The sequence below is a fragment of the Diplotaxodon limnothrissa genome, linkage group LG7, assembly GCF_057381915.1.
Source record: "Diplotaxodon limnothrissa isolate DT_005_m linkage group LG7, D_limnothrissa_male_GT1.1, whole genome shotgun sequence".
Lineage (NCBI taxonomy): Eukaryota > Metazoa > Chordata > Actinopteri > Cichliformes > Cichlidae > Diplotaxodon > Diplotaxodon limnothrissa.
The window spans coordinates 47,529,635-47,544,612 of record NC_140602.1 but is presented as its reverse complement, the minus strand read 5'-3'; the positions used below and the strand labels follow the sequence as shown (position 1 = coordinate 47,544,612).

Here is a 14,978-nt window from a genome sequence, read left to right as displayed (position 1 = left end):
AGAGAAAAATATCAACTCCCCACATTTAAAGGAAAAAAAGGCAAGGCCTCATTTTACATTTTAGCATGCAGTTGTATGCGATGGCGATGACGTGACGTGACAACACAATTCAGTCAAGAATTAGTTTGCCAAAATGCATTTACAAACAACAACATACACACAGATGCAATGTTGATACAGTTCATTTTGAGATCAGTAACTACATAAATTATGCATAATTTGTGAGGATGTCAATGTTATAAATATAATTCCCAAAAGCTGTATAGATGTTGATGGTCCTGGTACCCCAGCCAGTTTATGTAGCAAGTTTCATCCAGATTGATTAATAAATCTAGGAAGAGAAAAGAGACATACATACCCTACAGTCATTATAGTAATCTGTTCCTTATGAATATTGTTGTAAAACTCAGAAATAGCTTATATGTAATGGAAAGGCACGATCAGATGAGAAAATGTATTAATCAGAATGCACCAAAGATGGTACAGCTGGAGACTGAAAGTTTTGGATAGCTGAGTCTGGGTGAGTGAGGTGGACTTGAAATCACTGTAATTCCTTAACCCAGGTCAGAGATTTCAGCGGGGGATTCACTGGCACCTGCACAGAGAGACAAGTCAAAAACTTCTAAAAGAGCTGGTTGCACAGCCAAACAGGGAGCGTGATGACTGAACTGAACTTTGATGTGATCATATTTTGTTCAGATGAAAGAAGTGGTTTTGGCAAGCCATGTGCAAAAGTGCAAAGCACGTTGGGGAAACAGATTAGCAGAAAATTACTCTTCCTTCCCCTGTGCACTTGCAAACTACATATCAGCATTACTAGTAATAAGTAAAATAGTAGATAGTTCTGAGAAGCAAAGAGCCAAAGTAAAATGGCTCAATACAGGAAGATTAGAACGCTAATACAAATTTTGCAAGGTCATTTTTTGGCTAATTATAACTTTTTTTTAATAATTGTAACTGTGAAACTATTCGGCTGAAAATGATTGAAATTGCACGCTATCATGCAGCTGCCTTAAAGTTCATTCTGAACATCACTTTTACAAACTCAAAAACTCTTTCAGCTTTACAACAATATTATTTGTTACTTGATGCTTTGATTGAAGCGCACAATGCGATTCAGATGTTGCAGTTAATCAATCACTTGCTTGCTGATGATGAGAGAAAACTGACGGCTCTCTTACTCTCTTGTCCTCTCTTGCTCATCGCTGCAGATGTTTGACGGATAAGGGGTTCGTGAGGATTGGAAAATGGTTCTTCAAGCCGCACGAGCTGGAGGAGAAGTCTTTAGGCAACACGTAAGTCGAACACTTGGCACAAAAGTGCATGCACACGTCTCATTTGGTTACTTTTAATAGGATTTCTTCTTCTTTTTTCCTCTTTCATGTATGTTTGACTCTGAGAAATGCATGTTTGCAAAGCGTGACACAGCTTGGCTGTGCGAATAGCTGTGTCAGACTTTGTAGTGTCGTCTGTCCTTGATGTTTCAGCAGCTGGCCCATGGTGGGAGACTATTAAAAACTAGAGCAGTGTTGGAAGGTGAGAGCATAGCTGAGTTCTCACAGCTCCCCCTCTCTCTCGCTCCCAGGGTGAGGGAAGGGTTGTGGATCACGCTGTGTAGGCAGTGTGGGAGACAGTCACTGAGACTGAAACAGAGTAAAAAGAGGGGTGGGTGTGATGGCAGTAGTTCAACTTGTTGCTGCAGCCATTACATTTCCCTCACACAGCTCGGTCGGCCCACTTCAGCTTTTCCTGCTGGTGAGGAGGCACCATTCTTTACATTTCTAACATAGCAGAGCTCAAACGCTGAGTGGATAAATAAGTGGCTTTGTCAAACAGCTCCTTTTGGAAATCTGCTTTATATTGCGTAGCTGCAGCAAACACACACACGAGCACACACACGCACAAATCATGCATGCGTTTATATAATATATTTGGACATTGTTAAGTTGTAAATTGCATTGTCATTCAAACGTAGCGCAAAGGAACAAATGCACAGGAAACTCTTCCTGTAGAAAGTTGCTGACACGAGTGCACTCTGCTGTGATGTGCTGAGGCAAACTTGGGTTTAGCTGTTTAGAGCAGGTGGAAGCCTCTCAGCGAGGCATGCCGCGTGACATCTCGAGGAGTGTGTGTCACTTGTATTGCATATATCTGTGAAACACTGCGAGAAAGCTTGACGCGACGGTGACATCTTTGTACCAAAAAGCACTCCCGGTAGAACGTACTGTATGTATCGGTGATAAAGTAATGGAGGAATCAGATATAATTCAGAATGTGGATGTTTTGATTTTTTCGCTGACTGATTTTATGAAGATGGAGAGAATGTGAATGCTTGTGACACTGCCATCAGACTCCTGAATGAGACTGCTGAGTATTACTGTGACTGTTGCTATCTGCTGCTCCACTGATTTATACAGATGTGTTTGCACACTTGCACAAAGTTGAGGTACAGCTCAGTTTTTCAAACGCAGGTCTTTTGAACTCTTTTCGTTGTTTGCACATGTATGACTTCCACTTTCTTTTCCAAAGTTTATTTATTTTTTATTTTCATTAGAATTTTTAGAATTTTTTTCTGTGAAGGGAGAGATCGGTGAAATACAATTTTCCCAGTGTAGGTTGCTGTGTATATTTCCACTGTGCATATGAAGATAAAACCTCTTAACTTCTATAACAAGCTCGTCCCTCTAATATTTTTAAAAAATGCTTATAAATAACATATTAGAATGAGCACTGAAGCTCTGGCGGCTTGTGTTGGCTCAGGAGTAGTTTCTGGCGCAGCTTCTGAGGTGCATGGAGGAGGGGGAAGACTCTAAAGTAGCAGTAACTTTTATAGGAACTGAGGGACAATGAACTAAAGTGAATTGAAAACAAAAACTATAAATGAAATAGAAATAGAAACATTAAGTCAGGGATGCCAAGCTCTTTGTACATCATGTGCACATAAAGCTCTCTTTGATCTCACATGTGCCAGAGCGCTGAAATCCCCCATTTCTGTCAGTGTAAAGAAGTTTATTGACACATTTAATCCCTGAGATGCATTAATATAAGAAAAGAAGTGCAATTTCAATAATGCTGCTCGATTTTTATATGTGATAAATAAATTCTGCTGTAATTAATAATAGAAGTCTGTTTGGGCTTAAATTGTAAGAAATAAATGTGTAAAATTACAGAAAACGTTCTGGTAGCTGATTGGCCAGGCTGTCTTGTAATTATAAAACAGAAAGATTTTGCTAACTAACAGAGAAATGTCTGTTTTCATAACTTTCAGCTGGAAAAACAAAACCAAAAAGGAAAAAAAAACAGCAACATTTTCGTCCTTCAATTGTTTCTTTATTGGTTCATCATTTTAATGAAGTATGAATGGCCATGCTTGAGCTCCACGATCATATAACTTGGCTCCATCGTACTATCAGATACTTTGATACTGTGTAGCAAACCTTTTGCTGCCTCTGGTTCAAATGTTTGGAAGTAGTACAGGTTTGTTTCAGAGGGGATGTTTGCTTTCCAAGGGCCTGTTTAACCCCAATGGGGTAATGCATTCAGGGCAGAAGAGTCCAGCTATAACGGCATGCAGCTTCGGCAATAGATTCTTAACATTTTCTTCTTCCTCTTTTTTTGAGGTCATGTGTTATACTGGTGATGTGTTATGGCTTGCTGTAAACAAGAAACCCCCCAACAAATGCTATTATCCTCCAGTCCAGTCAGGGCCTTTGATGTGTGACTTTGTAATAATTTGAAACATCTGGTAACAGCTGTTTTTTACAAATGCTATACGTTTGCATTTGTTCTGGTAAAAGAGCGACTACAAAGTAATGATGTGGTAAATTTAAAAAAAAATATTTTTCAGGGACAGTTCATGTGAGTGGATTTCAGTATAAACCATATTTACTGTGCAAAAGTTTTGATCTTGGAAAATGTGAAAAGACCTGTTGCCGCTGATTTTTAATCCATTTCTCGTGTAATTTGGTAAACGCCAGCCTTTTCTTCCTGTTTCCCTTCCTTAAGAGTGGCTTCTTGACAGACACCCTTTCATTGCGATCATCTCTGATGAGGCTTAAGTGAACAGTAGATGGATCAACTGAAGGGTCAGGTGCATTTCTCAAGTACCGTGTCAGGTCTTTGCTGGATTTTTATTCCTGTTTCCTAAGGACATGACTTTCAGATTCTGTTCATCTGCCGCAGACAGTTTTTCAGTCCAGCTGTTTCCTCTTTTATCCTTCACATTTCCAGTTTCCGCAAATTTTTTAAGAATACACTCCACACCATGCCAAGATTTGCATAATTTTCAGCGAGTTGCTCTTTGGGATTCACTTTGTATTCTAACAAAGTGGATCCCATTTGTATTTTTCTATTCATTTGTATAGAAAAATACAAATGAACTATTAAAATACAAATAATACAATAGATACAATTCAAAATGGGTTATGTGTAGACACTCTTCAACACTATATTCTATTTCTGTACCGGTGTTCTGTACCAGGCAAACTTGGCGTTAAAACGTAATTCTGATTCTGACTCCGTTCTTGCGTTAGGTGTTTGTTTTATGCTTAAATGATTCATGAGTCAAAGACTGACGAGCAAACAACACAAACAAAAAACATTCCTCTAGAAATGGCCGTGTACAAGAACTCAAGCGATAATGAGTCAAATGAGTGTCCAAAGAAAGCATGGAGAGCACTTTACAAGAATATAAATAAATCACGGTTTGCGCAAGACTTTTGCATATTAATGTAAGATGCCCAATTTTAGCAAAACTATAAATTTATCTCTGTAGACCCCATGATGGCACCATAAAACTGCACAATATACAAATGACGTACAAGTATACAACAAATCAACAACCCACTGCAAACAGTACATCTTAGTAAGTAGAGCTAGCAGTGATCACATATCTCGTTATTGGAGATTAATTAAATTATATGTGGGCAGTAGGGCGGTGTGAAGACGCTGTTACGTGTGTCCTACTGTAAGTGGACATTCATACACATTTGGCGTATGAACATGTGCCGTGCTTTTTTTGTGTTTGCGTGTGTGTGACTTTTGCACATCATGTAATTCCTCTTGAGTTCGACAGCTCTGTTTGAATATGTTGTCAGCTGGTACGCCCCCCTGCTATGCCAATCCTGACTTGTTCTTTCTGTGAATTATTACAAGTCCTGCGAGGGACGACAGAGACGGAGACGGAGAGAAATGTACTTGAACGCTCACACAAACAAATACAAGTGTTTTATAGATGTCTGTACATTTTGTACCTGCACTTGCCACATATCTCCACAGCTCACTTCCAGCACACAGCCTCCCCCCTCCCTCATTCTCCACACACACAGAAACCATCCCTTGTTCCCACAATTGCACTGTTGCCCCACACTTGACAGTGTGAGTCCTAAAAACCCCTGCAGATCTCTGGCCATCAGTGTTTTCGTGCCATGAGGGGGACATTGCTCAGTTAGGCGTACAGTGACCTCCCGCCTCAGCTGTGTTACCACCTCCTTTGTCTCCTCTTCACTTCCACTCTGTGCCTTTTTATCCCCAACAGGGGGCGCTTTGGTGCTAATATCAATGGCATGCTGCCTCTTCGTGCCAACTCCTGCGCCTTGGCGCTGCTGCCTTTGTCAGGCTTATCTGGTGTTTATCTCGTATGTGTCCCTGGGGCACAGCGGGAATCGGCGCATCCAGGAGAACATTCCCAAACCCACTCCTCCCACCCACCCCCACTCCCACCAACACCACCACCAACAACAACACAAACGTCAACCCCTCCTTTCTTAACCCAACACTCCTGCTCTCTTTGTGTCTGAATGAGAGGAAAGCACTCTGGGTTGGTAACGCATTGCATCAGACGCTGAGGGGAGAGAGTTACAGGGGAGAGCATGAGAGGAGAAGCGTGAGAGGGAGGAAGAGTGGGGTGGAGGCTCAGTGTGTGTGGTGGGGCTCAGTGAAAGTAGGGGGTCATAAATTAATCATTACTATAGACGGCTGAATGGTTGTATTAGAGTCTGTCTCTCTCATTAGTTCAGTCAATTCTATGCATGTCAAGTGCAGTCCACAGTATGCTTGTTAATATTGGTGCTTTAATTTCACTAATGGTTATATACTCATGCATAAATAATGTGGTTATTTTAGTGTAGCATGGCTATAAAACAGACACGAGCTGCATCACCTACCTAAATATATATTTTTTTAAATCTCAGAAATTCTTACCTGACCTGACAGAACAAGCTTTTTAAAACACACTGCAGGTCCTCCCCTCTTCCTCTCCTCTCCTCTCCTCTCCTCTCCTCTCCTCAGGGATAAGTGACATTGAGATATGAGCCATCTCCTAGGCAACAGACATCTGGTGTTAGGCCACACCACAAGGTCACAGAATCTCCAGAAATAAAAACATAACATAAAGAAATGAAAGGAGAAAAAAGATCCCCCCCCCCCGTCATCTCTTATCCTTCACATTCTGAAAATTCTCCATGTACCTTTGCTACATCTCAGTTTTAACCTGTGAAATAATTTACCAGTCTTTGTTTATGTTTATACAGTTCAGATGCCACGGTTAACTGCATGAGCAGGAGAGGAGCGAGGCTGGAATTGGGTTTTATGGAGTCCTAGCTTAAAAATAAATAAATTCAGTCACATTCATTCACAAACAACACAAACAAGTTAGTAAAAAAACCCAAAAACAAATATAAACAATCGGATGACCTAATTTATTTTCATTGTAAGTATGCAACCACCCCCTCCCTCACTGCAACAGACACAGTAACACATTCTTTATCCTCATTATTGTGTGGAGAGTAATACTAATGTGAAAGTAGGGGAAAGGATCAGCTTTTAATTTTTTGCACATATATATTCTTTGTTTTTTGAGCTATTAGAAAAAAAAGGTTAAAAAAACTGATCATATATGTAAAACTGCAACTGGGAGGAAGTCTGCATCCCAGATGTGGGATGTGGGATCATTTCAGGCGAATTAGCTGCTTAAATTAAATCACTGTATTTTAATTTGTTTATATCGGCTCTTTAAAGTTTAGCTGCTGGGAGTTTTCGGTACTTTTTCCCTTCATACTTATTTCATCCAATAATTTGCTGTCGATTTTTCTCATTTCTGCGCGGGCGAGCACAAAAAAGTGAATGAAGTGAAAAATTTCAAATCGTATTTTAGTCTAAGCTTTGATTGTATTTGTTTTTGACCGAGATGAGTGTTGAAGATTTAGCAGCTAGACCACATGACTGTGGAAGCAGGAAGTTCAGAGCTGTTGTTCAGATGATAATTACAGCAGTATTCCTGTAGCTTTGGAGTCTATTTACCAGGAAAATACGGGAAAAGTGCTTGAGTTTATTTATTTATTTATTTTTTTGTATGCAGGAAAAACTCTAAGGTTCATGCAACTGTTTCTAAGCCGCTGTATTTTCATACTTATTTTAGAGCCAAATTATTATATTTTACTACACGGTACAGTATTGCACTGGAGAAAAATAATGGCTGACTTGCAAATGACTCTGAAACAACTGTTTGTAGTGAAAATTGACAACAAAAGCGATTAAAGCTTAATCGCTTAAACTTCAGCAGTCAGTCATGAATTTTGACTACTTTATGTTAATGTTCCCGTCTCTATTTCTTTTCATGAACTAGCTAAAAGTCTATACAATGGCTCATTGGTTGACTAAATGCACTGTGAGCCATAAAATTATTAATTTAACACAAGACAATGATACTGATAGTATCATTTCCAGAATTAAGTGATCATCAGTGGTCATCAGAGGGCTTGTTAATCATTTGGATTATTGAGAGGTTTGTATTTTCTCCTTTTGAAACGTTTTCCACGTGCGTGTTCAGCCTCCCTATGGACAAAATGCAGAGAACATGCGATGCGCAATAACCCAGATTTCTTATATTACCAGGTGAGAAACCACAGAGAGCATGCGAGAGAGTTCAAGAAGGAGGAGAGAAAAAAAACATACAGATCAATAGAGAGGATGGTGATACATCAGAGCAACAACCTAAAACCAGACCTCTTCCTTCTGTTTTTAATTAGATCATAGATATGAAGTAAAAGCCTGTATTGGCTCACATTGAAGTTTTTTTAGCCACTTGGTAATGATTGGATTGAGCGTTTGCAGAGATTCTGTAAAAAAAAAAACACCCAAAACAATCAATCAATCTTTGTGCTTTTTTTTGTCTACATCACACCTTTTCATTTGAGGATTGTTTGAACACAAAGATTGTGATAGCAACACTAGCTAAGGCCACTCACCAGGGGCCGTTGAATAATACATCAAACTTACCACATGTGCCCCTATGTTACTTTTAATAGTGGTGTTGTACATGCAGCAGCATACGTCTGAGTCTGTTATGCGTTATGCATGGTAGGTGGCTTGGTTAGATTTGTTTGCCGTAATTTCAGCAATTCAGCAGTGAGAGGACTTTCGGAGCGTGTGTGTACACGCTCCTAACAAGAGCTCACAGGAGTGCAAACATCCTCCACAGTGGCCTGTGTGCACCAGAGGAATGTGTACACTCGTGCAACTGTGTGGGAAAGGTTAGACTGTGAGAAGGAACAGGGTAACCGTTAGTTTAACTCTCAGTTTTGCTGGTAACAGACAAAACAGTATGAGTGCAGATTAAGCAGATTAATCCCTCTAGATTTCAGAGAATCTTAAGAAAAATACTGATATGTGTGTTTTGTGCATGTAACTACAGTTGATTATATCTAAACATAGTTATCACATCATGGGCTTTGGGAGTGCATCTAACAGTGGAAACAGGAGCCTTGTGTGCCTTGCGCATTGTGATTGTAATGCTTAATGCTTTGTATCTCCTTTAATCTAATCTTGCTTTATCTTTGTGTCTCCTGGGTTAGACATGAGAGCAGCCCGAGATAAACATTATTATTTTGTGTGCATGTGATTATATGCACAGATGTGTGTGTGTGTGTGTCTGTGTCAAGTCCATGATGCATGTCAGACATTAACCAGCTTCCCTGCTGGCTGGCTGGCTGGTACTGTTGTGATCGGGTAAAAAGACACACGTTGTCACACGAGCCAAAACACAATCCCTTCAAACACGCATGCAGCATTTAGACCGTATGTTGTCGTTGTTGCATTAGCTGTGCTTGCATTTAATGCCACTTTCTGCATGCATAAGGCATTTGCTTGTTTGCACATACATAATACATTCGCTTCAACTACATTTATACCGTTACCTCTTATTGTGAGCACATAACATGCACATGAAACCGCACAAACAGTGTGCGGTATGTCTCTTTGTGTTGTCTGACTACATTTCCTGATTGATTTCACCATAAAAGTATGCTCAGTAGCCACCCATTAAAACTCTGATCTCATCGATATGTGTGCAGCAATTGCAGAGTGTGGCGCTGAATTATTCACTTCTTCCTCTTTCTCTCACACACTTGTTTTGCTCTCACTCCTCATTTTAACTCCATCTTTCTTTTCCTTGTCTTCCTAATTTCCTCTCCATCCTTCCGTCCCCCACCCCCCCTTTTGTCTCAATTTTACCCATGCACGGCTTTAATTCGCTCTCTCCATCTTCTTCTCCTTCTGTCTTCCCTTTTCTTCCCCCTCACGCTCCCGCTTCTTTCTTCTCATCCCACTCTCAGCCTTCCCTTTCTCACTCTCTCTGTCTCCTCTCTCTATCTCTCCTCCTGTACTGTCAGCCCTTAGGCAAGTCTCAACCATCACTCCTCTTCATTTATTAATACCTGTACTCATACAGCCCAGCACAGAGAGCTGCCTCGCATCTCTGTCTCCCATTCTCTTGCACACACATGCCTGCCGACTGCACAAATGCCCCAGAGGATGCAAGGAGCCCAGTGCGTCCACACACACTCACAGTCGCTTACTGTGCAGGAAAATGCCCTTTGTAAAAGGACAGGGAGCATCAATCTCCCAGCTGCATCAGCCCTACAGCTTGATGCTCTTTCTGTAGTTCTGCTTTTCCCTGACTTGCATATGATCGCATATTTATTGCCGTTGCGAGAGTTCCTTTGTTGCAATTGTTGCGCACTAGTTATTGGCTTCATTGATTGCTTTATCGGTCGGCATGTTTTGCACAAGCAAATATTTCCTCGTCTCCCTGCAACGTTTTCACTTTTTTCGAGTGCACTTACTCGGCTGCCCCATTGTGAACAAGACGGTATCAGTGCACAGTAAATTGAGCTGAGATATCAGAAGGATCCAGCCCTTAATTATGCTGGATCAATGTCTGAGTTACAGACGGATAGTTAAAGAGAGATATTTCTCTACAGTGATTCCCTGCTATTAGGTCTCGGCTGTCTATAAGAGTCCTTACGGGAGTCATATTTTTGTGTATATATAAATAATGATATAAAATAAATTACAAGCATAAGAGGGCAATAAACAGCCTTCAACAGCTTTATTTTATTTGTGCAGGACTGTGTACAGTTAACCAATCAAGAGTCAATCAGCCAATCAGACAGTTGATGGACCATAAAATATTTAAATAAATAAAAACTTACTAATCCAACCAAGTGCTGAAACTATGTGAAAGAGTGAACACATTCAGAATCAAAGCATGTAAGAGTGGAGACACTAAAGATCCCTCAGTGATAATTGTAGTTGTTTGCGTATGTGCATGAGCGGTATTCATGACTTGCAGCTGTTTGCCTGAACTTCCCCATGCAGCTATATATAGCTCTTCATATAGTGGGATGATGCAGTGAGGCCAAGGTTGGAGGACAGTGACATTGAAATCATTTTGAGTCATGTCTTGCAGAGATGTGAATTGCAGAGATGATGAACTGTGTGTGTCTGTCTGTCTGTGCGTGCGTGAGGGAGACAGTGGGGCAGCGCCTGTAGGTGTGGAGGCGACATGCGCCTGTGCGCCCGTTTGTCGCAGCCCAGTGCATGCATATGCATATGCATGTGCTTCAGCTCTGCTCTTCTCCTGTGATTGTGCAGACCTGTGTTCAAACCACCTGCTGTTAGGAGGGTATGCGTGTTTTTTTCTCCAGGAGCATCAGGAATGTTTATGAAGCGGAAAAAAAATTGGCCTGCTCTGTCTTAGGGTGCATTCAGCGCCATCTGGAGGCCGTCTCCCTAGACTGCGTTTTAAGCTCTGCCCAAATGAGTGACTGTGGAGCTGGCCATTTTATTGAATTTGATGATCCATTACGACTCAAATGGAGGTCAAGCTCCCTCGGGGCAGAAGGGATATTGCATAGGCAGCAGGGTAATCGCAAGAAGATTACAGTACCTGCTGACTTTATTGTCAGTCTGATATCTATAAACCAAGGTAGCAAGGAAGTTTAAAGATTAAAAATATACATCAGTGAAGCTGTCGAGGTACTTGTGATGATGTCCAGCCCGCCCACTGGTACATAGATTGTAATAAGGCCCCAGCAATTATCCTCTGTGATTAAAAAAAGAAGAAAAATATGATGAACTATGCCCAGGCTGTGTAATAAAGAGAGCGCTGCATAATGTAAACATGTAGTCACCACAATCACTCATAAGCAAATGAGGATTTATACCTGCAATAAGGAGCATATCTGGTAACTGATGAAGATGATCAATGAAGGTGGAGCTCAGCGAGGCTTTTACCAAGATCCATTCTGAGGCTGCTCTCTAAATTGCTATTTGCAGAAATGCTCTCATTTGTTATTCTGTGGCCTAAAAGGCAACTTCATGTTTTACTTTTTAAACATTTTTTCTACAAGATCCAATCTTTGGGTTTATTCAGTCTCAAGTAACGTAATGATGTAATTGGATTTAAAATGAATTGTGTTACACTGAAAATTTTACATGGAATTAAAATGGACAGCGTGAACTGCGTTGTTATTTGTTCAGGCTGTGTACCTTTACTCGCTCCCATGTCTCTGTGGTCAGCACACTTCACACACACGTACTCACATTCAGTGAGCGCGCCGCCACATTTCTACGCTGTTTACGCTCATCCCTGATTCCATCATCTGAATCTTCACTGTCGTCTCTCCTCAGCGAACACCTGTCGTGTTCCTTCTCCTTCTTCCTCCACGGAGAGAGCAACGTGTGCACAAGTGTGGAGATTGCCCAGCACCAGCCTGCGTACCACATCACAGAACACCACATCCGTCTCGCGCAGACCTCCGTCACACCAGTACAGGGTAACACCACAAACCCGATGTTTTTTTTTTCTTCTTCTAGTGCTTATGCATGTAAAACAAAGCAATCCTCATGTTCGATATATATCCAACAGAGGTGTGATTATTATTATGTAAAAATGGAAGTCTCTTAATTTCCTTAATGGAAAATGAGATGACAGTGGCTGTCAAGTCAGCAACAGGTAGAGAGGAAGCATTTGAATCTTGAACGCTTTTGCTTTCACTTTCAAGAAACCACAGTTAAGTGAAATAAAAGTGATCACTGCTGGTAGCCCATAGAGTTATTTCTGAATAAACAATTGTGCCCATGCTGTTTATAATAATGAAACATCACTCAGACCAGCAGTGTGGTTCAGTCATGTGTTTTTAGTATTACCGCACAGTTGTAATAACAAAGACACATGACTGCTTATTGCTTGGATGAATGAGCAAAATCTGTTGTGATGCACAAATAATAGTTATTTTTGGTCTTGTGAGTGTGACACTATTTTGTGCATTGTACAAATCATTATGTAATTAGAATAGAATAGATTAGCCCTTTCTTGTCAGTGGTCCAACTGTGCTGGAATAAAATATAAACATATATATCCTATATACAAAAACAAAAAAAGGCACACAATAGAAGAAAGAATTGGTCTGAATAGAGTGGCCTGAGTGATGGGGGCTACTCAGACCATGGCTTTGTTAACAGTGTTTGTTAACAGTCCAAATGGCCCAGTGGAAGGGTTGGGGCGTTAGGGTTAGGGTCTGGAGGTGTGGGACCTGATTGCCCTGAGGGCAGCAGGTCAAACAGGTGGTGAGTGGGGTTCATGCTGTCACCTGTGATGGCCCTGGTTTTCCTGAGGGAAGAGGATCTGGCGAGGGCCTCCAGGGGTGACAGAGGGCAGCCAGTGATCTTTTTGGGCTGTGTTAATCACTGTATGAGCACCCTTCATTGTTGTAGCCCCTGTGTACCAAAACACCCAGGCAGCAGGAGTGCACGCTCTCCACTGAGGAGTGGTAGAAGACCAGCAGCAGCTTCTGGTCAGGCTTATTCTTCCTCAGGACACCGAAGAAGTGCAGCTACTGCTGGGCCTTCTTCAGCAGGTCGTTGGTGTCAGCAGAGATGTGGGTGCCCAGAAACCTGAAGGTGGAGACAGATTCCTGTTCTCCCTTTATAATCAGATTGGAGTGGACCTGTCTGTGCCTCCTGAAGTCAATTATGAGTTCTTTGTTTTTAAGGACGTTCAGCTTCGGACTAATTGAGGCCGGCTGGTTAGGATGCTGTAGTCCACAAAGAGCATCCTCATGTAGCTCTTCCTGTTCTCCAGATGGCTCAGCGCTCTGTGAAGGGTGATGGTGATGCCATCCTCCATGGACCGATTTGCTCTGTAAGCAAACTGGTGGGGGTTGAGGACAGGGGGTAGACAGTCTCTGATGTGCTGAGACATTATCTGCTCTAAACACTTCATGACTACAGACGTGAAGGCTATAGGTCTGTAGTCATTGAGGCTGTCTATACTAGTTCTCTGGGGATAGGAATGATAGTGGAGGCCTTCAGACAGGTGGGAACAGTGGCACCAGTCGGGGAGAGGTTAAATAGCCTAGTGAGGATCCCGTTGGTTACAAAGTATTTTACATACTGTACTTTCAGATTGCTTCGTTAAAAGTAATATCTTATATTTTAGGTGCTTCTTCTTGTGGGTTATATGTGTAAAAAGTCCAATTCTACCAGTGGTAGAAGTTTAAATAGCACAAACCAAGAGTAAGTATTTCAGCATTGCAGTTATCACTAAAGGTTTGCTGTGCAAAGAAAATAAAAATCAATGCAGAAAAAAATTATAAAATGGTTCAGAGCTACTGATGTGTGAACTTTGTTTCTTTCTCTACATTATTAATTTATCTATGCAGTGATCCTGAGTCCGTACGGTCTGAGCGGCACTCTTACAGGTCAGGCCTATAAGATGAGTGATCCAGCAGTGCGGAAGCTGATGGAGGAGTGGAGCTACTTCTACCCCATGGTACTTCAGCAGAAAGAGCTAGGTGGAGAGAAGGAAAAGGAGGAAACAAGCCAGGCCTACGATCGCAACAGTCACGTGGCGGTGGAGGTCGTTGTAGGTATGGAAAAGCAATGGTGGTGAAAAAGACATTGGATTTAAAATGGTATGCAATTCAGTTCAGTACAGTTTTATTCATATAACACCAAATCACAACAACACTAACCTCAAGGTGCTTTTTTATTGTAAGGCTAAGATGCTACAATAATATAGAGAAAACCCCCCAAATTAGATGACCCCCTGTGAGCAAGCACTTGGCAACAGTGGGAAGGAAAAACTCCCTTTTAACAGGAAGAAACCTCCAGCAGAACCAAGCTTAGGGAGGGGCAGCCATCTGCTCTGACTGTCTAGGGGGTGAGGTGAGGGAGACAGGCCTGCTGAAGGTGTGGAAGAGAGCCAAAAAATAATAATAACTAATGATTAAATGCAGAGTGGTGTATAAACAGATAGAGAGTCAAAGAGGTGAGTGAAGAAGAAACACTGAGTGCATTATGGGAACCCCCAGCACCCTGGGCCTATTGTAGCATAACTAAGGGAGGATTCAGGGTCACCTAATCAATGCAAAAAAAAAGAAGGAAAAAAACTTTTGCTGTGCAGTCAGTCTGCAATGAAACTCATATCCTGCATAAAATAGTACCAAAAAGCAGTACTTAGTAAAGAGGACTGCAGTTCTTTCAGATGAGAAGGAACTAGAACAAACACCAAGAGATCAGCATCACGTTAATTACCCTCTGTCCTCATGTAGACTCCCAGGCAGTTTGAGCTGAGGTATTAGTGGATGAGGTGCTTATACTGCAATGATCCTTACAGTCAGTTATCAAAGAGCAGA

The 14,978-nt window shown here is 41.4% G+C and overlaps 1 protein-coding gene across 1 annotated transcript in view; it reads left to right on the top strand.

Moving 5' to 3' along the window:
- The window catches only part of LOC146629035 (mediator of RNA polymerase II transcription subunit 13-like), an 88,854-nt gene that overhangs the window by 57,686 nt on the left and 16,190 nt on the right, over positions 1-14,978 (top strand). Inside the window, exons 6-8 of the mRNA XM_085359791.1 lie at positions 1,212-1,295; positions 11,971-12,116; positions 14,004-14,210. Of these exons, the coding sequence (XP_085215917.1) occupies positions 1,212-1,295; positions 11,971-12,116; positions 14,004-14,210 (437 nt within the window). The remainder of the gene's footprint in view (positions 1-1,211; positions 1,296-11,970; positions 12,117-14,003; positions 14,211-14,978) is intronic.